At 41.5% G+C, this 26,586-nt stretch overlaps 1 protein-coding gene across 2 annotated transcripts in view; it reads left to right on the top strand.

Moving 5' to 3' along the window:
• sorl1 (sortilin-related receptor, L(DLR class) A repeats containing) overlaps nucleotides 1-26,586 on the top strand; it is a 201,599-nt gene that overhangs the window by 99,330 nt on the left and 75,683 nt on the right. For both annotated transcript variants that reach the window (XM_043676454.2, XM_043676455.2), the window contains exons 10-17: nucleotides 99-216; nucleotides 9,623-9,696; nucleotides 16,586-16,674; nucleotides 16,974-17,152; nucleotides 19,398-19,584; nucleotides 22,140-22,268; nucleotides 22,495-22,580; nucleotides 24,645-24,817. In XM_043676454.2, the coding sequence (XP_043532389.2) occupies nucleotides 99-216; nucleotides 9,623-9,696; nucleotides 16,586-16,674; nucleotides 16,974-17,152; nucleotides 19,398-19,584; nucleotides 22,140-22,268; nucleotides 22,495-22,580; nucleotides 24,645-24,817 (1,035 nt within the window). The remainder of the gene's footprint in view (nucleotides 1-98; nucleotides 217-9,622; nucleotides 9,697-16,585; nucleotides 16,675-16,973; nucleotides 17,153-19,397; nucleotides 19,585-22,139; nucleotides 22,269-22,494; nucleotides 22,581-24,644; nucleotides 24,818-26,586) is intronic.

The raw sequence follows: 26,586 nt of genomic DNA, 5'->3' as shown, positions 1-26,586 counted from the left end.
GCATTGAGGGCCCAGGTTTAATTTCTGACCATAATGGTTTAGCTTTTCTTAAACTAGAAGTTGGAACTATTAGAAGGTTATGTTTTTCCTCTTTACAGTTAATCCAAGAATGTTCACTCCACCTAGCACAGCGTTACAGTCAATTGCTGAACTTCCAGCTCCGCAGAATGCCCATTCTTTCCAAAGAGTCAGCACCAGGCCTGATTATTGCTACAGGTAATGGTTTTTGTTTGTTTTACTGAAGGGAATTTTATGTATGTTTTCATTTTATTCATTTGTGGGATGTGAGTGTCATTGGTCAGTCTGCATTTATTGTCTGTCCTTAGTTGCCCTTAAATGTGGTGATATTCTGCCTTCTTGAACTCTGGGAGATGATGGTCTTGTGGTATTATCGCTGAACTGTTAATCCAGAGACCCAGGTAATATTCTGGTGACCTAGGGTGGATTTCTGCCATGAAGATGAAATTTGAATTCAGTTTAAAACAAAAATCTGGAATTAAGAATCTAATGATGACCATGAAACTATTGCCGATTGTCAGAAAAATCTGTCTGGTTCACTAACATCCATAAGGGAAGGAAGCTGCCATCCTTACTTAGTCAGGCTGACCGACTTCAGACCCACAGCAATGTGGTTATTCGGCAATAAATGCTGGTTCAGCCAGAAGTGCCCTTATCCCACAAATGAGTTTAAAAAACTGTTGCAGTCCCTTTCACTAAACTATGCCAATTACCATAAACATATCCGAATGTCTCACTATTTAATAATATTTTAGAACATCTTCTCTTTGACCAACTGGTCTGTAGTTTCGTATTTTCTGTTCCTCTACCACATTGCATTAAAAAAGATTTACATTTAACATCTTCCAGTTTAATGGCACTATTCCGAATAAAGTGAAGTTTGGAAAATTTCAAGCCAATGCATCATATATCTCACTAGCTATTTCTCGTTAGATCCCATGATGAGGTTCTTCAGGACCCTGGCACTTGTCAGCCACAGCTCTAACAGTTTACTCAGTGCCACTTTTCTAATTGTGATTTTCCTGAGTTCCTCCCTGCCTGCCATTTCCTGCCTTGATTTGCATCTCATATGTTACTTGTATCCTCTATAGTGAAGACCAATGTAAAAGCCAATCGATTTATCTCCCATTTCCTTATTTTCCATTTTTAATTCTCTTCACTTTTTAAAAATAAAACCAGTGCTTACTTTGTTAACTTGGTTCTTTTTAAATAGTAAGACTTTCTATAAATATTTGTTTTCATATTTTGGGCTACCTTTCTCGGTACGTTTTCTCTGCCTTTCACTTTTTCTTTACGTTTTCTATATTTTGTCCAATCTCCTGACCTGTCACCTGTCTTTGCACAATTATAGATATTTTCTATTCAATCTGTTCAGTGATGTTATTACACACCTCTGAATGAGGTAAGACTTGAACTTGGGTATCCTGACTTAGAAGTAGGGACACTACAACCATGTCAGAACCTCTTTGCAGTGTTTTGTTTAAGTTTAAAACAGACTTTAACATTTCTCTTTGACCACTGATAGTAAGTCAACCTCTTGGTATTTTTCTCACTTGTTGGAATGTATCAATTTTGTATATTCTGCAATATCCCCTTAAATGTCTGCCATTCTATTTCTATGAGCTTATTCTTTAACTTAATTTGCCGTCTCACTTTAACTAGTTCTGTTTTCATATCCTCATAATTGCCCTTTTTTACATATCTCTGATGTACTTTCCTTTCTGCCCTCAAACTGATAAAATTTAATCATCTGATTGCTGATATGAAGTGACGCCTTCATTATGAGATCACATTTTGTGTTTGATAGTACATAACTTAAACATTGCTTTAAGGAGACAAGAAGTTTAAGGTTTTTATTTTGAATTCATTAGAACCAGGCTTTAAGAAATAGACTTGAGAAAGGGTCAACATTTTAAACAGAATGAGAAGAGGGTGCTGATTGGTTAGGGCATTACAAGCTTGGAGGTGCAGCAAGAACAGTTGACTCTATCTTACTACCTTTAGCAGAAATAAAATATGACCCTGAGTCTGACTGATGGTTTCGAGGAGAAAGTGAGGTCTGCAGATGCTGGAGATCAAAGTTGAAACTTTATTGCTGGAACAGCACAGCAGGTCAGGCAGCATCCAGGGAACAGGAGATTCGACGTTTCGGGCACAGGCCCTTCTTCAGGAATGAGCAGAGAGTGTTCAGCAGGAGAAGATAAAAGGTAGGGAGGAGGGACTTGGAGGAGGGGAGTTGGAAATGTGATAGGTGGAAAGAGGTCAAGGTGAGGGTGATAGGTCGGAGTAGGGTGGAGGCGGAGAGGTAACGAGTCTGCTTCAGAATATGGCTGAAGAGCTTCTGTGCAGAGGAGATGACCTGGGGTGTGCAGTGAGAGAGGGACTCACTGAGATCTTTGTAGAGAGAGGCAGAGAGCTTCTTCAAGGAAGGCATCCTTGTAAGAGGATTCGCAGTAGGTTGAAATCTTCGAGGAGAAAGTGAGGTCTGCAGATGCTGGAGATCAAAGTTGAAACTTTATTGCTGGAACAGCACAGCAGGTCAGGCAGCATCCAGGGAACAGGAGATTCGACGTTTCGGGCACAGGCCCTTCTTCAGGAATGAGCAGAGTGTTCAGCAGGAGAAGATAAAAGGTAGGGAGGAGGGACTTGGAGGAGGGGAGTTGGAAATGTGATAGGTGGAAAGAGGTCAAGGTGAGGGTGATAGGTCGGAGTAGGGTGGAGGCGGAGAGGTAACGAGTCTGCTTCAGAATATGGCTGAAGAGCTTCTGTGCAGAGGAGATGACCTGGGGTGTGCAGTGAGAGAGGGACTCACTGAGATCTTTGTAGAGAGAGGCAGAGAGCTTCTTCAAGGAAGGCATCCTTGTAAGAGGATTCGCAGTAGGTTGAAATCTTCGAGGAGAAAGTGAGGTCTGCAGATGCTGGAGATCAAAGTTGAAACTTTATTGCTGGAACAGCACAGCAGGTCAGGCAGCATCCAGGGAACAGGAGATTCGACGTTTCGGGCACAAACCATCTGACTGATGGTTTGGCTGTACTAAATTGGGTGAATTGGCCATGCTAAACTGCTCATAGTGTCCAGAGAGGTGCGAGCTCAGTGGATTACCCATGGGTAATGCAGGATTACGGGGATAGGGTGGAGGCGTGGGTCTTGGGGAGATGCTGTTCGCAGGGTCACTGCAAACTTGGTCAAATGGCCTGCTTCCACACAGCAGGGGCTCTATGATTCGATTAGATTATATTAGATTAGATTAGATTAGATTAGATTAGATTAGATTACTTACAGTGTGGAAACGGGCCCTTCGGCCCAACAAGTCCACACCGACCCGCCAAAGCGCAACCTACCCATACCCCTACATTTACCCCTTTTAACCTAACACTACGGGCAATTTAGCATGGCCAATTCACCTGACCCGCACATCTTTGGACTGTGGGAGGAAACCGAAGCACCCGGAGGAAACCCACGCAGACACGGGGAGAACGTGCAAACTCCACACAGTCAGTCGCCTGAGTCGGGAATTGAACCGGGGTCTCTGGCGCTGTGAGGCAGCAGTGCTAACCACTGTGCCACCCAAAGATCATTCACTGATGATCTTTAATTGGAATTGGTTGCCAGAATAATAACCCTTGGTGTAATCCAGGTTATTTAATAAAGGGTGTCTAAATGCAAATTTAAACCTACTCATCATGCAAACTTGACATGAGAGCACATCAAAATTATACTGGATGATGACATGCTATGATCAAACCGTTACTCGCTGTATATCATGAAAGTTCATGAAAGAGCTTATATCTATCACTTTCGGCCCTGCTCTAACTCCAATTACCCTAGACTGGAGAGATTTCTTAAGTTTGAACAGTAGGTGAAACTCGTTGTCCTGTGGTTCTACAATGCAGTAAGCCCAGAAGATGCTGTTGTCAATCCAAAACCATGTCCTGCGTACCATGCAAATGAGTAATTGATATGAGCTTCAGTGCTAATATAATGCCAGGTATGTAAAAGGTAAATTTGCCAAAGTCCTACCAGAACATAGGGCCGCCTCTCTCATTAGAGAGAGAGATCGATCTCATGGAATACAGGGAGAACTAGCCATTTGGATACAGAACTGGCTGAAAGGTAGAAGACAGAGGGTGGTGGTGGAGGGTTGTTTTTCAGACTGGAGGCCTGTGACCAGTGGAGTGCCACAAGGATTGGTGCTGGGTCCTCTACTTTTTGTCATTTATATAAATGATTTGGAAGCAAGCATAAGAGGTACAGTTAGTAAGTTTGCAGATGACACCAAAATTGGAGGTGTAATGGAGTGTGAAGGTTACCTCGGATTACAACAGGATCTGGACCAGATGGGCCAATGGGCTGAGAAGTGGTAGATGGAGTTTAATTCCGATGAATGTGAGGTGCTGCATTTTGGGAAAGCAAATCTTAGCAGGACTTATACACTTAATGGTAAGGTACTCGGGAGTGTTGCTGAACAAAGAGACCTTGGAGTGCAGGTTCATAGCTCCTTGAAAGTGGAGTCGCAGGTAGATAGGATAGTGAAGGAGGCATTTGGTATGCTTTCTTTTATTGGTCAGAGTATTGAGTACAGGAGTTGGGAGGTCATGTTGCAGCTGTACAGGACATTGGTTAGGCTACTGTTGGAATATTGCATGCATTTCTAGTTTCCTTCCTATTGGAAAGATGTTATGAAACTTGAAAGGGTTCAGAAAAGGTTTACAAGGATGTTGCTAAGGTTGGAGGATTTGAGTTATAGGGAGAGTCTGAACAGGCTGGGTCTGTTTACCTTGGAGCGTCGGAGGCTGAGATTTACAAAATTGAGGGGCATGGATAGGGTAAATAGGCAAAGTCTTTTCCCTGGGGTCGGGGAGACCCGAACTAGAGGGCATAGGTTTAGGGTGAGAAGGGAAAGATATAAAAGAGGCCTAAGGGGCAACTTTTTCACACAGAGGGTGGTACGTGTATGGAATGAGCTGACAGAGGAAGTAGTGGAGGCTGATACAATTGCAACATTTAAAAGGTATTTGGATGGGTATGTGAAAAGGAAGGGTTTGGAGGGATATGGGCCGGGTGCTGGCAGGTGGGACTAGATTGGGTTGGGATATCTGGTCGGCATGGATAGGTTGGACCGAAGGATCTGTTTCCATGCTGTACATCTCTATGACTCTATGTTGGTGAGTTTAACCTGAGGATCACCGTACCTCACATGAAAGAGTTTGAGAAGGAGAATCCTTCATGGTCACTTCAGCCTGAGCAGGAATTGTACCTATGCTGTTGGCATCACTCTGCATCACGAACTGGCCATCCAGCCAACTGAGTTAACTGACCTCCTCCATGTACTTGTCATTTCTAATCTTTACCAAAATTGTTTCCACAGCCTGGCTTCCTGAATTTGGTTCATCCCTCCCTATTGTGCTAATAGCATTATTAGCTAACACAGTCAATGGTGCACCTTTTCCTAGCATTGTGTCCTTCCTAAATTTCCTGTACCCTTCAAAGATTCAGGCCAAAGACGTGTCTCTGTAATGGCTATCATTTCTGAAAAAGTCAGACTGGACATGAAATGTACACTGTTTCTCTCTGCACAGATACTGCCAGACCTGCTGAGTTTCTTCAGCATTTCCTATTTTATATCAGATCACCCTTATTTCTATGTGCACTTAATGTCTTTATTTTGATTTGAATGCTATATGCATTCAGAGCTGTTAGCTTTAGCCTTTTGTTATTTGTGAATTCTAGTTGTATCAGTTGACTTACTCATGGATTTTCACTTCTGTCCTTCCTGTTACAGTCTGTGTATCATTTCCTGTGTTAATACCTTTCTCTTTGATTTTGACTCTTTTGATGCACCACATCTTCACAAATTTGATCCCTTGGCCTGCTATTTACTTTAAAATTCTCTACTCCCTTGGTTATTTGGTTGGCAGGAACACTGGCCTAGCCAGAAAGACCATCCAATCAGTACAGACTGCTCTTCCACAATGTCAGTGTCAATGTTTCATGAACCAGAACCCACTTCTGTCAGACTTTATGGTTTTGCAATGCATTTCCCTCTCTCATCTGATTTGCCCTATACCATGTGCATGCAGCAATTTGAGTTTCTGCTTAACTTGGCACTTAACTTTTCTTTTTAAGCATAAGCTCTTCATCAGGAATGAAAGGATGGCCCAAGGGGGCTGAGAGGTAAATGGAAGGGGGATGTGGGGCTGGGGGGGTAAGGTACTGGGAGTGCGATAGATAGATGAAAGTGGGGGTGAAGGTTGGAGAGGGGGATGTAGCAGATAGGAAGATGGACAGGTAGGACAGTTCAAAAGGGCAATGCTGACTTGGAAGATTACCTCTGGGCTAAGGTGGGGGGAGGGGAAATTAGGAAACTGGTGAAATCCACATTGATCTCATGTAATTGGAGGGTCCCAAGGTGGAAGATGAGGCTTTCTTCCTCCAGGCCTTAAGTGGCTAGAGTTTGGCGGTGGAGAAGGCCCAGGGCTTGCATGTCCTTTGGTGGAGTGGGAGGGGGAGTTAGTGTTCGGCCACGTGGCGGTGAGGTTGTTTAGTGTGTGTCCCAGAGATGTTTTCTTGAATGTTCCACAAGTTAGTGTCCTGTCTCCTCAATGTAGAGGAGACCATGTTGAGAGCAACAAACACTGTGAATGATGTGTATGGAAGTACAGGTAAATCTCTGTCGGATGTGGAAGGATCCTTTGGGGCCTTGGATGGAGGTGAGCGGGGTGTGGATGCAGATTTTGCACTTCCTGCGGTGGCAAGGGAAGATGCTGGGAGTGGTGGGTGGATTGGTGGGGGATGTGGACCTAACAAGGGAGTCAATGAGGGAATGGTCTCTACGGAACAGCAGTCTGCTCCTGCCCCACCGAACCTACCTCTGCACCATCCTGTTCCCCTTAGTCCAGGATCTTCCCACCTACATTCGGGACCCTCCACCTCTTCCATGGCTTTCATTTCCCTAGCCCACAATGCCTCATTTTCACCATGGACATCTAGACCCTATACACGTCCATCCACCATGATGAAGGCCTCCAAGCCCTCCGTTTCTTCCTCTCCCACTACCCTTCCACTGACACAAAATTGGCTAAACTGGTCCTCACCGTGAAAAATTTCTCCTTTGTATCCTCCCACTTCCTCCAGACCAAAGGGGGTAGCCATGGACACCCGCATGGGCCTCAGCTATGCCTGCCTCTTTGTTGGGTACGTGGAGCAGTCCATCGTCCACAGCTGCATTGGCACCATTCACCATCTTTTCCTCTGCTACATTGATGACTGAATCAGCGTCACCACGTGCTCCTCCACAAGGAGGTCGAATGGTTCATCAACTTCACAAACACCTTCCACCCTGATATCAAGTTCACCTGAACCATCTCAAACACCTCCCTCCCCTTTCATTTCTCCATCTCCATTTCCAGCAACCGACTCAACACATACATCTACTTCAAGCCCACCGATTCGCACAGCTACTTGGACTACATCTCCTCCCACCCTTCGTCCTGTAAGAACACTATCCCTTATTCCCAATTCCTCCACCTCTTCCACGTCTGCTCCCAGGAAGACCAATTCCACCATAGAACGTCCCAGATGCCCTCTTCCTTCAAAGACTGTAATTTCCCCCTCATGTCGTTGATAATGCCCTCCAGCGTATCTCCTCCACTTCCCACACCTCTGCCCTTGAACCCCACCCCTCCAATCGCAACAATGTCAGAACCCCCTGGTCCTCACCTTCCGCCCCACCAACCTCTAGATACAACCCATCATCCTCCACGATTTTCCACCAGCTACAAACAGACCCAACCATCAGAGATGTATTTCCTTCTCCACCCCTATCTGTGTTCCATAGAGACCATTCCCTCTGCAACTCCCTTGTTAGGTCCACACGCTGCGCCCCACCCCTCACCCCCCACCGCCAACCCACCATCCACTCTGGATGCCACCACCAGAAGTGCAAACCCTGTGCCCACATAGAGCTCATTCCCACCTCCATCCAAGGCCTCAAATGATCCTTCCACATCTGACAGAGATTTATCTGTACTTAGACACACATCATCCACTGTGTCCATTGCTTTCGATGTGGTCTCCTCTATATTGAGGAAACGAGACGCTAATTTGTGGAACATTTCCGAGAAAATCTCTGGGAAACATGCACTAAACAACCCCACTCCTTGTGGCCAAACACTTTAACTCCCCCTCCCGCTTTGCCGAGGACATGCAAGCCCTGGGCCTTCTCCACTTCCAAACTCTAGCCACCCGACACCTGGAGAAAGAAGGCCTCATTTCTGCCTTGGGACCCTCCAACCACACGGGATCAATGTTGATTTCACCAGTTTCCTCATTTCTTCTCCAGCCACTTTATCCCAGATCCAAGCACCACCTTCTTGAACTGTCCTATTTGTTCATCTTCCTTCCCACCTATCTGCTCCAACCTCTCCACCTTCACCTTCAATCCCAACTTCATCTACCCATCGCATTTCCCCCCACCAGCCCCATCCTCCCTCCCATTTACCTCTCAGCATCCTTGGGCGCAGCCTTCATTCCTGATGAAGGGCATATGCTTTAAATGTTGAGTCTCCTGCTCCTCGGTTGTTGCCTGACTGGCTGTGCTATTCCAAAACCACAGTCTTCAACTCTAAATTCCTCCAGCATTGGCAGTCCTCGCTTTTGCTTAGTTCTTCTTAATGGCTCTGCAGATCTTCCTTTTGTCCTGCCTATATCTTTGGTATCTACATGGCCCACGATGACTCAACCCACTGTCCCCACTCCAAGTTAATCCCTAGCCCTGAACAAATGTCCCAAATTGTGGCACTGGGCAGGTGTCGTAACAATCTGAACTTGTGCTTTGTTGAGAGTAGTGTCAATCCTCCTTGCTACACTGTCCCCTACTACCACTGTGTTCTTTGGTTTCATGGGAAGACAAAGGAGAAGATAATTAATATTCTGCTGCTATCAATATTGAATCGGCAACCTAATTACAAAATGCTTTGAATTCTACAGCACAGCAATTTATCAATTTTTTAGTAATTGGGGAACCAAGTCCATTCCCTCCCACCTGCTGTTTTCATGTTCAAACTATGCTTCTGTTTAGATGAGGTAATTATACACATTATTATATTTTATTACAGTTATGACCTTGGCAACATTCGGCAAATTTAAAGATGTGTGGTCTAGATTAGAATGATGCTGGAATAGCATAGCAGGTCAGGCAGCATCAGAAGAGCAGCAAATTCGATGTTTCGGGCAAAAGCCCTTCATTAGGAATAAAGGCACTCTATTCCTGATGAAGGGCTTTTGCCTGAAACATCGACTTTCCTGCTCCTCGGATGCTGCCTGACCTGCTGTGCTTTTCCAGTACCACTCTAATCTAGACTCTGGTTCCCAGCATCTGCAGTCCTTGTTTTTACCAAATTTAAAGATGTGCTGTTCCGAGATTAATTGTTTGATTCATGTACTGATCCTGATGTTTGGTCAGCTTGGAGGAAAGTGCACATAACAATACACGAATTGCAACCATTGATAACCAAGTATTTTGTCTTGGACTGTGCTGTTGTTGTTCATCAAAGGATGCAGCAGTGATTTCGTTTGTGCTTCCCTAATTTCTCTCTCCCACAGGTTCCATTGGCAAGAACTTGGCAAACAAACCAAACGTTTATGTTTCAAGTAGCGCTGGAGCTCGATGGCGTGAGGTAATGTGCTTTTGTAAAACTAGTTTTATAATGTAAAGCTAACTGCAATGAAAAGAAAGCACTTTCAAATTATATCATTCAAAAAATTGCAGAAGTGTTGCTTTTAGAATGGGCAATTAATACATTACAATAAGTGTGGTTTAATTTTGTTTTATTTGATGCATATTGGAGAAAGCATTGCAGTAAAGTGCTGAATTTCATGCTAATTCCATAAGGCAACATATAGGATTAGAATTAGGATATTCAGCCCATCCAGTCTGCTCTACCATTTGACCATAGCTGATATTGAGAGGATCATAAATAGTAAGGTTGAAATAAAACAGTTGCTGAAGACTCTGAGTAAGGAATTTGGCCCAAATATTGCAGCTTTCATTATGAGGAAAATGGAAAGGCATGAACTGAACATAAAAAGGTGAAAAGTACGAAGGAAGAGGGGATTGTCCAGAGGAGACACAGAGGATGAATGATTATCTTGCCATTTCACTGGAAAATACCTTTAAATCATGTGTGATGCTGGTAGAAAGGGCAAATGAGATCCTAAAATTTAAGGTTCCAGAATGAGAGGCTGTGCAGTGTATTGTATTTGGACAATTGGATCCACTAAGAAGGTCAGCATGGCAAAGATCGTGGAAAATGTGGTAGTGTGTTCGTCAGTTTTTTTGCGTTGTTGCAATTAACGATTATGGTAATATAGGTATTATTATTATTGTTTATCTATATGTTGGGGGAGTCGCCTATCACTGATTCTAACCTCTAGCTGCCTGTGGTAACAACCGTGGAAACTGGTATATGGATTATAGAACATAGAACATAGAAGAATACAGCGCAGTACAGGCCCTTGGGCCCTCGATGTTGCGCCGATCCAAGCCCACCTAAACTACACTAACCCACTATCCTCCATATACCTATCCAATGCCCTCTTAAATGCCCATAAAGAGGGAGAGTCCACCACTGTTACTGGCAGGGCATTCCATGAACTAACGACTCGCTGAGTGAAGAACCTACCCCTAACATCAGTCCTATATCTACCCCCCCTTAATTTAAAGCTATGCCCCCTTGTAATACCCGACTCAATACGCGGGAAAAGGTTCATACTGTCGACCCTATCTAACCCCCTAATCATCTTGTACACCTCAATCAAGTCACCCCTAAACCTTCTTTTCTCTAGTGAAAACAGCCCCAAGTGCCTCAGTCTTTCCTCATACGATTTTCCTTCCATACCAGGCAACATCCTGGTAAACCTCCTCTGCACCCGTTCCAATGCCTCCACATCCTTCCTATAGTATGGCGACCAAAACTGCACACAATATTCCAGATGCGGCCGTACCAGAGTCTTATACAACTGCATCATGACCTCAGGACTCCGGAACTCAATTCCTCTACCAATAAAAGCCAGTACGCCATATGCCTTCCTCACCGCACTATTTACCTGGGTGGCAACTTTCAGAGATCTGTGTACATGGACACCAAGATCCCTCTGCTCATCCACACTACCAAGTATCCGACCATTAGCCCAGTACCCCATCTTTTTGTTATTCTTCCCAAAGTGAATCACCTCGCACTTAGCTACATTGAATTCCATCTGCCACCTTTCTGCCCAGCTCTGCAGCTTCTCTATATCCTGCTGTAACCTGCCACATGCTTCCTCACTGTCAACAACTCCTCCGACTTTCGTATCATCCGCAAACTTGCTCACCCAACCTTCTAACCCCTCTTCCAGGTCATTTATAAAAATGACAAACAGCAATGGTCCCAAAACAGATCCTTGCGGAACACCGCTAGTGACGGCACTCCATGAAGAAACTTTGCCATCAACTACTACCCTCTGTCTTCTTCCATCCAGCCAATTTCTAATCCAAACCTCCAACTCACCCTCAATGCCATATCTCCGTATTTTCTGCAGTAGCCTACCATGGGGAACCTTATCAAACGCCTTACTAAAATCCATATATACCACATCTACCGCTTTCCCCTCATCAACCTCCTTCGTCACCTTTTCAAAGAATTCAATAAGGTTTGTGAGGCACGACTTGCCCTTCACAAAACCATGCTGACTATCCTTGATCACATTATTCCTATCCAGATGTGCATAAATCCTATCCCTTACAATTCTCTCTAAGACTTTGCCCACAACAGAAGTGAGACTCACCGGCCTATAGTTACTAGGGCTATCCCTACTCCCCTTTTTGAACAAGGGAACCACATTTGCTATCCTCCAGTCTTCTGGGACTACTCCTGTAGACAAAGAGGACATAAAAATCAAGGCCAATGGCTCTGCAATCTCCTCCCTTGCTTCCCAGAGAATCCTAGGATAAATGCCATCAGGCCCAGGGGACTTATCTATTTTCACCTTTTCCAGGATTTCCAACACCTCTTCTCTACATACCTCAAAGCCATCCATTCTACTTATTTGTTCCTCAGTATTCTCATCGACAACAATGCCCTGTTCCTGAGTGAATACTGAAGAAAAGTATTCATTCAGTGTCTCCCCAATCTCTTCCGCCTCCACACGCAACTTCCCCCTACTATCCTTGACTGGACCTATTCCTACCCTAGTCATTCTTTTATTCCTAACATACCTATAGAAAGCCTTAGGGTTTTCCCTAATCCTATCGACTAAGGACCTTTCATGTCCCCTCCTTGCTGCTTTTAGCTCTCTCTTCAGGTCCTTCCTGGCTACCCTATAACTCTCAATCGCCCCAATTGAACCTTCACGTCTCATCTTGAGATAGGCCGCCCTCTTCCATTTAACAAGGGATTCCAATTCCTTATTAAACCACGGCTCCCTCGCACGACCCTTTCCTTCCTGCCTGACAGGTACATAATTATCAAGGACACTCAATAGTTGCCCCTTGAACAAGTTCCACATATCATTTACACTCTTGCCTTGGAGTCTACTTTTCCAAGCCACACATCCTAAGTCATGCCTCACCGCATCATAATTTCCCTTACCCCAGCTATAATTCTTGCCCTGTAGTACACACTTATCCCTCTCCATCACGAGTGTAAAAATCACCGAATTATGGTCACTATCCCCAAAGTGCTCACCTACCTCTAATTCTAACACCTGGCCTGGTTCGTTACCCAGAACCAAATCCAGTATGGCCTCACCTCTTGTTGGCCTGTCTACATATTGTGTCAGGAAACTCTCCTGCACACATTGAACAAACACTGACCCATCTAACGAACTTGAGCTATAGCTTTCCCAATCAATATCAGGAAAGTTAAAGTCCCCCATAACAACCACCCTATTACTGTCACTCATCTCCTGAATCACCTTCCCAATCCTTTCTTCAACGATTCTAGGACTATTAGGAGGCCTGTAAAAGACTCCTAACAGGGTGACCTCACCTTTCCTATTCCTAACCTCAGCCCAAACCACCTCAGATGGCAAGTCCTCATCCATCGTCCTTTCCACCGCTGTAATACTATCTTTGACAAGCAATGCCACACCTCCCCCTCTTTTACCCCCACCTCTGACCCTACTAAAACATTTAAATCCCGGAACCTGCAACAGCCAATCCTGTCCCTGTTCTAGCCATGTCTCCGTAATAGCCACAACATCGAAGTCCCAGGTACCAACCAACGCTGCAAGTTACTAAGCATTCCACTCTATTATGAAACAACAATAAGTAACCAATCTAGACAATATCTGAAGTTGGTTCTGAATGCCAAATTATTTTGTTCTGAAAGGCACATGTGTTCATGACATATTCAAAGAAGAGGAGCAAAGTCCTCCTGGCTAATATTTAGCCTCAACCAATACCACAGGAAAAAGTGGTATTTGATCATCTCATTTCAAGGGCATTTAAGAATGTGAGATAAATGTTGGCCTTACAATGATTTGTATTATGAATAGTAAAATAAATTGTTCTTTTTGGGGGATTGCTGTATGAAGAATGGCTTTTGCATTTTCCACATTACAACAATGGCTACACTGGATGTCCAATATTATAATACATTGTATCCAAAATATTTTCTTATAGCGCAGGGGTCTCATAGTTCCCAAAATAGGTAAATGTTTGTTTAAATCTTCATTTTGCTAGCTAAAAATTAGTTTTATTGCTAAGCAGTCTTGTGTTTTGGATTATGACGGACTTTCACTGCACTTTAAAAAGACTTGATTAGTTGTACCTACCTTGAAACATCCTGAAGGCTTGAGGAAGCTATAGAAATAAAAGTTTTTCCCTTTTCTTTTGCTTTGGTAATTTCAAGCAACAATCATGTCTGATATTTTCCCTATACCTGGTGATTTTCTTTTCCAGACATGAGAAAGATGATACTAAAATGCTAATTATCAGTTAGAGTATTGTTGCAAAGTTTACAGGCTACTTATTTTCATTACATTACATTACAGTGTGGAAACAGGCCCTTCGGCCCAACAAGTCCACACTGACCCGCCGAAGCGCAACCCACCCATACCCCTACATTTACCCCTTACCTAACACTACGGGCAATTTAGCATGGCCAATTCACCTGACCTGCACATCTTTGGACTGTGGGAGGAAACCGGAGCACCCGGAGGAAACCCACGCAGACACGAGGAGAACGTGCAAACTCCACACAGTCAGTCACCTGAGGCGGGAATTGAACCCGGGTCTCTGGCGCTGTGAGGCAGCAGTGCTAACCACTGTGCCACCGTGCCGCCCACTCATCCCGTCCAAACAAGTAATGCTGATTGAATCAATGGGTTGTTCCTTTTACCTTTATCATGTACAGCGTCCATGGTCCTGGAATTCTCTGCTATGTCAAATGTTTGACAGAGAGTCTAAAAATAATTGAGCTTCCATAAACCTATTACAGTAAACGTTAATGTGCTAGAACAAGGTGTGAGTCTTACACAAGAGCATAGGAACTAGGAGCAGGAGTTGGCCGTCTGGCCCTTTTGAGCCTGCTCCACCACTCAGTAAGATCATGGCTGATCTTTTTGTGGACTCAGCGCCACTTACCCACCCTCTCATTGTATCCCTTAATTCCTTTATTGTTCAAAAGAAAATCAATCTTAGTTTTAAAAATGTTTACTGAAGTAATGTCAAGGAATTCCATGGATTTACAATCTTCTGGGTTAAGAATTTCCTTCTCAATTCAGTCCTAAATCTGCTCCCTCTAATCTTGAGGTTCTGCCTGCTTCTCCTAGCTTCACCTGCCAGTGGAAACATCCTCTCTATGTTTCTGTAAGATCTTCACCCGCCCCCCCCCCCATGAATTTAATCTCAGTCTCTCCTCCTAAGCCAATGCCCTCAACTCCAGAATCAACTTAGTGAATCTCCTCTGCACTCCCTCCAGGAGACCAAATCTGCACACAGAATGCAAGGTGTGGCCTCACCAGCACCCTGTTTAGCTACAATATAGCCTCCCTGCTTTTAAACTCAACCTCTTTAGCAATGAAGGACAAAATTCCATTTGCCTTCCTAATTACTTGTACCTGCAGATCAACCCTCTGTGATTCATGAACAAAGACACCCAGATCCCTCTGCATAGCAGCATGCAGCAACGTTTTACCATTCAAGTAATAATCCTTTTTACTGTTACTTCTACCAAAATGGATGACTTCACATTTATTAACATTGTATTCCATCTACCAGACCTTTGCCCACTCACTCAATGTATCTGTGTTCCTCTGCAAAGTTTCACAGTCCTCTGCACACTTTGCCTGCACACTCATCTTAGGGTCATCGGCAAACTTTGACACACTACACATGGTCCCCTACTCCAAATCTTCTGAATAAGTTGTGAATAATTGTGGTCCAAATATTGATCCCTGAGACATGCCACTAGTCACTGATTGACAGCCAGAATAGCACTCATTTATCCCCACTCTTTGCTTCCTGTTAGTCATCAATCCTCTATCTATGCTAATACTTTACATGTAACACAGCAGCCTTGTTGTGTGGCACCTTGTTGAAGACCTTTTGGAAATCTAAATACTGGGTCCCCATTGTCCACCTTGTTCGTAATATCTTCATAGAATTTCAAAAAATTTGTTAAACCCTTTCATGAACCCATGCTGTGTCTGCCCAATGGGACAATTTCTATCGAGATGCCTTGCTATTTCTTCCTTGACAATAGACTCTGGCATCTTCCCCAGTACAAAGGTTAAGCTAACTGGTATGTAATTCTCATCTTCTGTCTACCTCCCTTTTTAAACAGTGGTGTCACATTTGCTGTTTTCCAATCTGCTGGGACTACCCCAGAGTTCAGCAAATTTTGAAAAGCTACCACCAGTACACTTGCTATTTCTCCCACTATCTCTTTTAGTACCCTGAGATGCATTCCATCAGGGCCAGGAGACTTGTTATCCTTAGCTTCATTAGCTTGCCCAACACTACCTCTTCCATAATAATTATTGTTTCTAGGTCCTTACCTACCTTTGTCTCTTTGTCAATTACTGGCATGTTATTAGTGTCCTCTAGTGAAGATCGATACAAAATACCTGTTCAGTGCCTCGCTCATTTCATCATATCCCATCACTAAATGACCTTCTCATCCTCTGAAGGACCAATGTTTACTTAAGTCACTCTTTTTCATTTTATGTTTGTAGAAACTTTTGGTATGTGTCTTTATATTCTGTGCTTTTTTTTTCTATGTTCTATCTTTTTTTTTATAGCTCTTTTTGTGTCTTTCTGTTGACCTTTTTGAAGTTTTTCCCTGAATAACAGATATTTTTCCTTCGTTCCTGTGGGAAAGTTCATTTGTCTTCCTGATTCATTTTCGAAGTGAATGATTATAAAGCGGTGAATGTTTTGATTGTCCAACCAGTTGCCTGTATAAGGAGTGCCACTCAAACCCATTTAGAGAATGATCGGAAAAGAGTGTCCAGGTGAAATTTGGGGGAGAATGGCATTGTGAAGATGATTTGATTATATTCTGCCTTTTGTTGTTTCTTCAGGCCCTTGAAGGTCCCCACTATTATTCTTGGGCTGACCATGGAGGAATCCTATTGGCAATCCCTCAGGGCTCCCCTACCACCCAGCTGAAGTGAGTAAACCAAAGAAAGTGTATTTTTTCCAACTTTTAAGAAAATGACTAGTTTTATCTCTTTGAAAATCTTTACTTTTGATTACTTTTATAATTTTCTTTTATTCTTCCCCTTTTATTGTAGCGTTTAATTAAAATTTTGGATTATATTGTATTTTTTTGAAGCATTATTTTTGTATTTTCCAATATAGTATGAAATTAATGTATAGTAGAGATGTGTCAATGGGAAGATGATTTAGCTGTTTGTAAACGACCAGATGCATCATTGTTTTACTTATGCAATCTCTTTCAACGAAAAGGTACAGTACCAATGAGGGAGAGACGTGGAAGACTTTTAACTTCACTCAAAAGACTGTTGTTATATATGGATTACTTACTGAGCCTGGAGAGAAAAGCACTGTCTTCACAATCTTTGGCTCATATGCCCAGCAGTCCCACAGTTGGCTAATACTACAGATCAATACAACATTGGCATTGGGTAAGTTTGTGTTGATATTTCACTACTTTTTAATGAAATTTCACTCTCTCCTCCTGTCTTCTCAACAGTTTGGGAAGGAGAGTACAGCTTTAAATATTTGCTAACCCCACATAAAGTTATCAAACGTTTCTAATGTCTGTTATTTTTATTAGTTGTTCTTTCAGAGACAATTACACAATCATATAATAGATATTTAAAGCAGTGGAGTATTCTGCATTTATCTTGATGTCCTTGAATGAAGGCATTTATTGCTTTCTCATGATGGTTGTTCATCAGTGCTGTGCATGTGTTTTCAGGCATTAAGTGACTCTGTTCTGAATTATTGGAAGTGAAAAATATGTACAGAACAGGGTTACTGTTACCATGACTAGCTGGGATTGACACTGTGGGTAGGAGCAACAATCAACAACTTTAGCATTGCCAAGATTTCACCAAATGCTAAAACAAATGTCACCGCTTCATTGTGACATCACTTACAATGACCCGAAGAGAGATGGGGCCAGCAGGAATGGAATTGCAGAAGAAACTAACAAAAATTGAAGAAAATCCAAAAAAGGGTACTGTTTGTTACCTTCCCAATCAAACAGTTCTTGAACATTGAATAAATATTGAAATTGTTGCCAGGAATGGAAGGCTTGAGTTATAAGGAGATCTAGATAGGATGGGACTTTTTTTACTGGAGGTAGGAGATTGAGGGGTGACCTTTATATAAGTTTATAAAATTGAGCGGTATAGATAAGGTGAATGGCAGGTATCTTTTCCCGAGGATGGGGAAGTTCAATACTTTTGAGGTGAGAGGAAAAAGGACTTTTAAAAAGCATAAGTAACTTTTTTTACAGTGTTTCATGTGTGGAATGAACTTCTAGAGAAGGTGGTAGATACAAATACAGTTACAACATTTAAAAGAAATTTGGATAAATACATGCAAAACAAATTATATTTCTGCTTTGCATTTTAATGATTTAAGTATTTCTTCTGTATCCATTTAAAAATGAAAGATCTTTTTTTTTGAAGATTGCAATTAAAAACAGAAGTAAGGTGGCCAATTCCCTATCTATCTTTACGTAGATAAACCTATTTCAGGGTGTTAGAATTGCTACAACATAGGGTAAACCCCTCTGCTAATTTAAACCCGACACACAGAGAAGCTCACCTCGCACTGTAATCTGTTAAATTTTGAGAAGCAAAGAACTATCCCAGAGGATACTATTTAAAGTAAAAATTAACAATTTTATTTCTTAACAACTATTTACAGCTCCTTTCTCTCAAACCTATTTTTATCTCCCCACTCTACAATACTGGTCCGATTAAAAACCCCGATTAAGATTTACAAAATAAATTCACATTTCAAAACCAGCCAGCTGTCAAATCTTCTTTTTGTATCTTTATCTGTAGATTTTCCTCTGTTGTCTTTTCTTCAGTAATCTGTTTCTCAGGTCTTTCATATGAACCTTTCAGAGAGCTATTTGCCAGCAGTCTATACTTATTGTTTTCTTGTCAGTTCTCCCTCCAACTGTTCAAAATGCCCGATTATATGAGCCAAAACATCAGATCATTTCATTGGTTTGCTGTTGTTAAAATACTAAATGCAAATTTGATTGGATTTTGGTATCTGGGGCATAATTTAAACTGGTTGAATTTGAATTTGTTTTTTGTAAGATGACAACATGGCTCCAGCTGTTTGTTTCACCCACTGTTACATTTTAAAATCTTTCGGAACACTTTGTGCCAGCCAGAAACTTCAACTCCCTTAAAAAGACAGTACACATCTACAACTTCATAACATGGTCTACCCTTTAATCTTTTAATTAATGTTTATTTGCTGACAGGTCCTTGTATAGGAGGAATTGTTAGGTTGTGAATTTAATTCACACATTCACTCACTCTGCTCTCAACAAGGATCATGAAATCCTGCAATATTAATCTCTTTCCACATTTTTAAAATTATTCTTACAAAATAGCCTGTATGTGAGGAGCTGTCGTGTATCCATACAGGAGGAGGCTGACTACCAGTTCACATTTATCTACTTTATCTAAAATTGCCTGTCTTATACTCTCCTTTGGGGATCAGTATACTCCACAGATAATGTATCAATGCAATCTAGTAACAAAGCCTGTGATCAATTCATCGCCACAGAATTGTGTATCTAGAGGGCTGTTCACAATTGCAAATCAACTGAAGTACAATACATTTGAAGTTTTTAAAATAAAAAGTAAGTTCTCTCTTTATCTCTCCCTTTTTAAGGAGTACCTTGTTCTGAGACTGATTACAAACTGTGGTCTCCCTCTGATGAGCACGGCAATGAATGTTTGCTTGGTCGGAAAGTTGTCTACAAACGAAGAACTCCACATGCTACTTGCTTTAATGGTGAAGACTTTGACAGGCCAATTACAGTCAGCAACTGCTCTTGTACAAGAGAAGACTATGAATGGTAAACTAATTAAATCAAGTTTTCTTTTTTTTTTGAAAAAAGACAGCCATGACTAGTGATGAGCTTTGTAACTACATCAGACTGCAGCTCTGACGTACCGTTTATCTAGGTTACCAACATCATTTACAGTTATCAATTCATCCATGACAATTTTTACCTTATTCTCTGAGTACCTGAGCATTTGTTTACTTGATTTAATCATTTATGTTGTGAATGAATCATGAACTTTTCCTTAAGCCTGTTCTTGTAGAAGTTTAATGCAAGTCTCTGATATATAATGCATATGAAATGAATCTCCTAGCTGAGGAAGGGAGACTGCCTAATTGTGACTTTTGCTAGTCTTGACATAGTTGTCAGGTGGCTTGGATTCGATGGTGGAGGATGCCCAGGACTTGGGTGAGTGGGAGGGGGGAGTGGAAGTGGTGGACCACAGGGCAGTGAGGACAGTTGCACCAGCCAGATGAAAGCTCCAGGTTTGATCTCTGGTTTATGTTGATGGAGCAGATCTCAGCAGGTGATGGCAAGGGTGTTGCAGATGGTCAGGGCCAAAAATTAGGTTTGATTTCTTCTTGTGGGGTTATCACTGACCTGCTAGAATTCTGTACGCATGGTCATTGAGGCTGTGACAGAGTTGGATTTGGCAATAATGTCCACCACATGACTGGGGAGGTATGCTGATGTTTGCTGTTTAGGATATGTGAAAAAAAATTGGTTTTTAGGTGAAACACAAAGGTAGTCATTTTCTGCAGAACTGTATCTAGTGTGCGGTTGGCTTCAATCAATAAGGTATAGGGAAATATAGGCAGGAAGATAATTTAATGAGGTGCTCATTTTGGATTTTATCAAACTTTGTTTTTTCTTGAAATGCCTAATTGCATATTAGTACAAATATGACAAAAGTTGATGACCATCAGCACTGAAAATTAATAGTGTGTTGCCAAGAATGTTTATGAAACCAGATACTTGTAGACCTTGAAATGACTGGGGAATGTTGAACTTGCTATATAATTGGGAGCAGCAGTAGGCCATTTGACCCATTGCACCAACTCTGTCATTTGATAAGATCCTGGCTGATCTGATTTGTGCCCTCCTATTCCACTTTCCTGCCTATATGTTTGGCTCCTGGTTCATTATGAATCGATCTGCCTTTGCCTCAAAAGCATTCAGTGACCCAGCATCCATTGACTCTGAAAGAAAATCCACTGTAAATTGTAAATTCTCAATTTTTAACTTGTGCTTCCTAGTTCTAGTGTCTCCCACAATCTCCCAGCATTTACCCTGTCAAGACCTTTTAAGATCACCTCTCATACTAACATTGATATGGGCCCAACCAATCCAACTCTTACTCCTAAAATAATCTTATAATTCTAGGAATCATGTGCATGAACATTCTCGTGAACTGTTTCTAATGTAGCTATTTTCTCCTTTTAAATAAGGAGACCAAAACTGTACACTGTAAACTCGAGAGATGTTCTCACCAATACTCTAGAAAACTGCAACAAAGCATCATTACTCTCCTATTCCATTCCCTTTGCAGCAAGCACCAACATTCCATTTTCCTTCCTAATGACGTGCTGCAGCATACTAACTTAGTCTGATATTCTGGACAAGGATACCAAAATCCACGTGCACCAAATTGATGTTTCTTTTTATCTATATTGGCTTATTATTTCTTCTAAGAACTCTCTAAAAAAACAAGTCAAAAACAACTTCTCTTTATCACACCCATGTTGACTCTGCCTGTCAGAAGTGAGATTTGTGTGCCCTGCCTTAATATTCCTAATGATCGCTTCCAGCAATTTTTCTCGAACAGATGTTAAACTAATTAAAGGTGAGTGTAGCACAACAAATTAGATAATCATAAAATTATTCACTTGTACATTCAATGTTAAAATGAAATCTGGAACTAGTTTTCTGCATATGCCAAGTAGTGTAGACATTTGAAATTCACTTTCTCTTTTTAAAGAACAATGTGAATATAGTCAGCAAATAGGGGTTTCAGCAGTTTAGTTTTATTTTGTTGTGTGAAGGTATGAAGGATAGACAACGGAGGTAAGTAAATGGAATTGAGGTACAAATCATCACAATCTAATTGAGGGCAGTCTCTCAGGAGTTAAATTGCTTCCCATTAATTTTAAATTGAGTAAAACATCCTCTGTTTATGAAGTAATTATTCTACTGCAGACCTATAAGAAAGTAGTTTGTTTTAAATAAGTATTTGTATACGTATTTATTTATATAAGAACACCATTTGGATAGCTTTTATTTAATTGTAGGATGTAGTGCCTGTTTAGTATTGAGGAAAAGCAAAGTGAAATCAGTAGTGGTGAGTATATCTGGGATTTGGAATTTAATTTTTGTGCAAAATGTGCAAAAATTTATACGTAATGTTTGTCTGAAAGCCAAGTGTTTCTACATGGCTTTTTGACTATTTTACAACCAATCCTATATTTATAGCTTTTCTTGCCTGCCTTACTATTTCCATATGATAATTTGTTAAATATGCTTTTAAATTTCCTGTGAATTAATGTGTTTTAATGCTTATTTCCTTTTAGTGACTTTGGTTTCAAGCTGAGTGAGGACTTTTCATCGGAGGTCTGCACCCCTGATCCAGAATTCACGGGCAATATGTATGCACCCCCTGTGTCCTGCCCCGTTGGCTCCACATACAAGCGAACAAAAGGGTAAATGTTCAGTCACTAGTTCTCCTTTGACAAGTTACGCATTGTAACCTAAGGGCATCCTAAAGTGCTTTGCACCCAATGAACTAGTTTTTAAAGCCTTGTTCCTATTATAATTCAAGCCTTGACAGAAGATTAGTTTATTTTGGATTTAATGGGTTTTGGAAATGCCTTGTGGTTTAGTGTTAGTCAAAATGTGAAAAGATGTGTATCTTTATTGTTTCTCCAGTTACCGAAAGATTTCAGGTGATACCTGCAGTGGAGGTGATGTTGAGGCTCGTTTGGAGGGTGAAGTGCTGCCCTGTCCTGTGGGAGGTAACCACTCACTTTTGTTCCTAGATTTGTTTTTTAAGTTTTATAGTACGTAATAACCTGGTGCAGTAATAATAGAGTTGGTTAAATTAGCTTTGGATGGAATGTGTTCAGTGGCTGTTTACTCTTGTTACGTCACCAAAATGTCACTTGTTCATATGTAACTTTTACTTTCCCACATAAAAGTAATTGTTATATCCGGGAGATAAAGCAACTAACTAAGGTTGGATTTTGTGGGAGGAGGAAAGTGATAATGGAGCAGTTTAAATATTTGGATTATGCTTTAATTTCTTGATTGAAAGGAGAAAGTGAGGACTGCAGATACTGGAGATCAGAGTGGAGAGTGTAGTGCTGGAAAAGCACAGCAGGTCAGGCAGCATCCGAGGAGCAGGAGAATCAATGTTTCAGGCATAAGCCCTTCATCAGGAAGCCCATTTCTGATGAAGGGCTTCTGTCCTTCTCCTGCTCCTCAGATGCTGTCTTTTCTTGGTTGAAAGTTGGAGGGTAAGATGCATGAGATGTTACCCGTAGACAATGGGTAATAATCCTGCACTTCCACGTGGTGAAGTATGAGGTAGAATTGCAGTATGACCAACAATGGAACGTCACCTTTATGGCCAGCTTTCCATGGAAGAGCAGAAACTATTTACAAGACAAAATTGACAGACACTTCCTCCAGTTGTTCAGGAGTCTGCAAATGCCCAACATAAATATTAAGAGAAAAAAAATTATGGTTTGAAGGTCACATAGTAACAGTTAGCAAGATTTGTGTCATTACGTGAGGGGAGGGTAGTGCTCTTACTGTTGTCATCATAAATAACGGGATCTCCACAGAGTCTTGTAAATGTAGTTGAAAGGGAAAGCTTACCTATTCTTAAAGTGCTGTCAGTGAAAAGTGAGCTAAATGGAATTAAATGGCCAATGTAAAAACAACAGCAACTTACATTTGTGTAGCATCTTTCAGTGCAGTATAATATTCCAGGCCACTTCACAGGAGTGTTATTTAAAATAATTAAAATCCAACTGCATAAAAAGATATTAGGGCAGGAGAGCAAAACCATGGCCAAAGGGTGGGCATTTAAAGGGTACGTTAGAGGAAAATAATGAGGTCAAGAGCCACAGAGTTTTATGGGGGAATTCCAGAGCTTGTAGACAAGGTAACAAAAAGGATGGTTACCACCACGAGCCAGCTGAAAATCAGGAGTATCCACAAGAAGCTAGGGTTGGACTAGCACAAAGTGCTGGAGTAATTTACCAAGACAGTGGAGGGTTGGACCATGATGGGCTTTTAAAATCAGAGTGAGAATTTCAAAATCCATGTGTTGCTAGCTGGCAATCATGAAGGTCAGCAAGCACAGGAGTAATGTGTGAATGGGACTTGGTACACTTCAGAAAACAGGTAGCAGAATTTGGTTTAACCTCAATTTTTTGTAGTGAGATGATGGGAGACCAGTCAGGGAAGCATTCAAACAATGATGGTTAGAGCTAATAAAGATATGGGTGAACACTTTAGCAGTAGATGAGCTGACTCAATAGTTGAATTGGACAATTTACGGGAATGGAATTAGGCAGTCTTAATGGATAAGTGATCAGAAACTCATGACACCAGTGTGGTCAGGGCAAATAAAGTTGATAGCTTGGGCAGTTGGCGGTGGGGCTGACGCTAGTGTCCATGTTTAGTTGGATAAAATTTCTGCTCCTGCATCATTAGATGTCAAACTAATGCAGGGTGACAGTTTGGTATAGTGGAAGGATCAGGTGAGGGAGAGCTGAGCGTTGCTATCAGTGTACCTGAAGAACCTGTTATTTCGAAATAATGTAGCTGAGGGGCAGCATGTAGATGAGAATTAGGGAGGGTCCAAGGAGAGGCCATTTACAGAGGCATAAAAGGAGGCAAACCAAAACAGCAGGAAGCGAAGTGTTTGCATGTGGGAATGAATACAACAAGTTACAAAGGTGATATCCTTAATGAAGCTTTTTTATAATTGTTTATTATTGGAGAGTTTATATTCTCTTTCTTTGCATCATCTAAATAGTTAAGGCATTAACATTTGTTTTTGATTGCAGAGGAAAATGAGTTCCTACTTTATGCTCTAAGGAGCTCTATTCATCGCTATGATCTTTCCAAGGGCACAGATGAGGTACTACCACTTCAGGGTCTGCGAGGCACTGTATCTTTGGATTTTGATTATGAAAACAACTGCATATATTGGGCAGATATTTCACAGGATGTTATCCAGGTGAGCACCTAGTCTTGAGGTGAGAGTATAATAGTATGTAAAGTTTTAGGACTTTTTGAAATGTAAGTTTCTCTATTAAGGCTAGCATTTATTGTCCATCCTTAATTCTCCCTGAAGATAGTGTAAAGCAAATTTCATGAACTGCTGCAGACCACATGGTAATAGTTCTTGGATTTTGACCCAGTGACCACAGATGAATGGTGCTGGATCCAAGTTGGGATTGTCCATGATTTGGAGGGGAGCTTGCAAGTTCCGATGTTCCCATACATCCGTTCCATTTGTCTGGAAAGGATTTCAAGTTTGGAAAGTGTTGGTGAAGAGCCTTGGGAGTGGCTGTCGTGCATTTTGTGTGTGGTATATGCTAATTTATTTTAATGCAGCAAGTAAATTATATTTTAATGTTGATTTGGAGATGCTGGTATTCGACTGGGGTGTACAAAGTTAACAATCTCACAACACCAGGTGATAGTCCAACAGGTTTATTTGGAAGCATTGCTAGTGCTTTTGTGATTTTAATATTTTAATGTAATATTTTCTAGCTGATGCCCTCTTTTTTTGTAAGCTAGTTTTTTTTCCATGGATTGAGAGTGCTGTTGGCAAAGCACTTTATTGCTCATCCACATTGTCTTTGAGAGTGAGTTGGCAGCTTTAATTGCTGCAGTGTATGTGGTAAAGTACTATCTGGAATGGTTTGCAGAGGGTACTAAGAGTTCACCACATTACTGTGGATCTGTGGTCCCGTAGTCAGACCAGATGAGGGAAGCAGATTTCCTTCCCTGAAAAACGTTTCATAAATGTAAGGAATGTTCGCTCAGCCATGACTTATTGAATGGTGAGTGCGCTTGAGAGGCTGAATGGCCTACTTCTTTTCCTATATCTTATGGTTTTATTAGTGAACTAATTGGGTTTTTCACATTGGCGGGCTGGCATCTGCTTTGTTTATTAAGAGACTAACTTTTTATGTCAAAAATTTATTGAAACTATTTGAATTTAAATTCCCCCAGCTACTTGGTAGGATTTGAACTCATTTCTCCAGACTATTAGTCTGGGCCTCTGGCTTACTAATTCAGTAATAGCACCACTGTGCTATAATACACTGAAATTTTATCTTTTATCCTGTTAATGATCACTTGTTAGATGTCTCGCATAGATTTTGAGGGAGTTTGGGGAAACATTTGGGCAGTTATTTATTTGGATTGTGAATGTTGCATACATTGACTCTATTTGAATACTTTAATAAATATCATGCATGTTCATGTTAGATAATTTCCAGTGTTACAAAAATGGTCCTTTGCTGGTTTAAATAAATTAGACAAGGATTTTTTTTTTCCCATTAGTTTTTGGTACAGGATTAGGGGGTACAGATTTAGATTTTGGGCAAGGGAAGTGTGAGGAAGAATTTTTTCACAGTGAGTGATAATTACTGGAACTTGCTACTGACCAAGGTAGTGAAAGTGAAAGCAGTCAGTAATTTCCAACAGAAATTGTGCGTTTAAAAGAAATGATCCCTGGAGTTTAAGTTTGAATGTGGAAGTGGGACTAACAGGATTGTTTCTTTTTGGGGCGAGCACAAACTTGTTCAGCTGAATGGCTTCCTCCTGTGGCCTAAAAGATTCCTCTGATTGGCATTTAGTGCATGAGTGTGGAGAAGGGCAATAACTCCCCAACCCTACCTGCTTGAAAGCTTAACAGATCAAACACCAAATAAAGACTTGCATTGCTGTCCAGTAACCTTCTCGTCCGCGCGAGTTATACCCCCCCAGGGAGGC

The sequence above is a fragment of the Chiloscyllium plagiosum genome, unplaced genomic scaffold, assembly GCF_037043375.1.
Source record: "Chiloscyllium plagiosum isolate Xiang-an unplaced genomic scaffold, Cpla_swu_hap1 HiC_scaffold_29, whole genome shotgun sequence".
Classification (NCBI taxonomy): domain Eukaryota; kingdom Metazoa; phylum Chordata; class Chondrichthyes; order Orectolobiformes; family Hemiscylliidae; genus Chiloscyllium; species Chiloscyllium plagiosum.
Note: the sequence above shows the minus strand (reverse complement) of the source record. Positions and strands in the feature narration are given on the sequence as shown.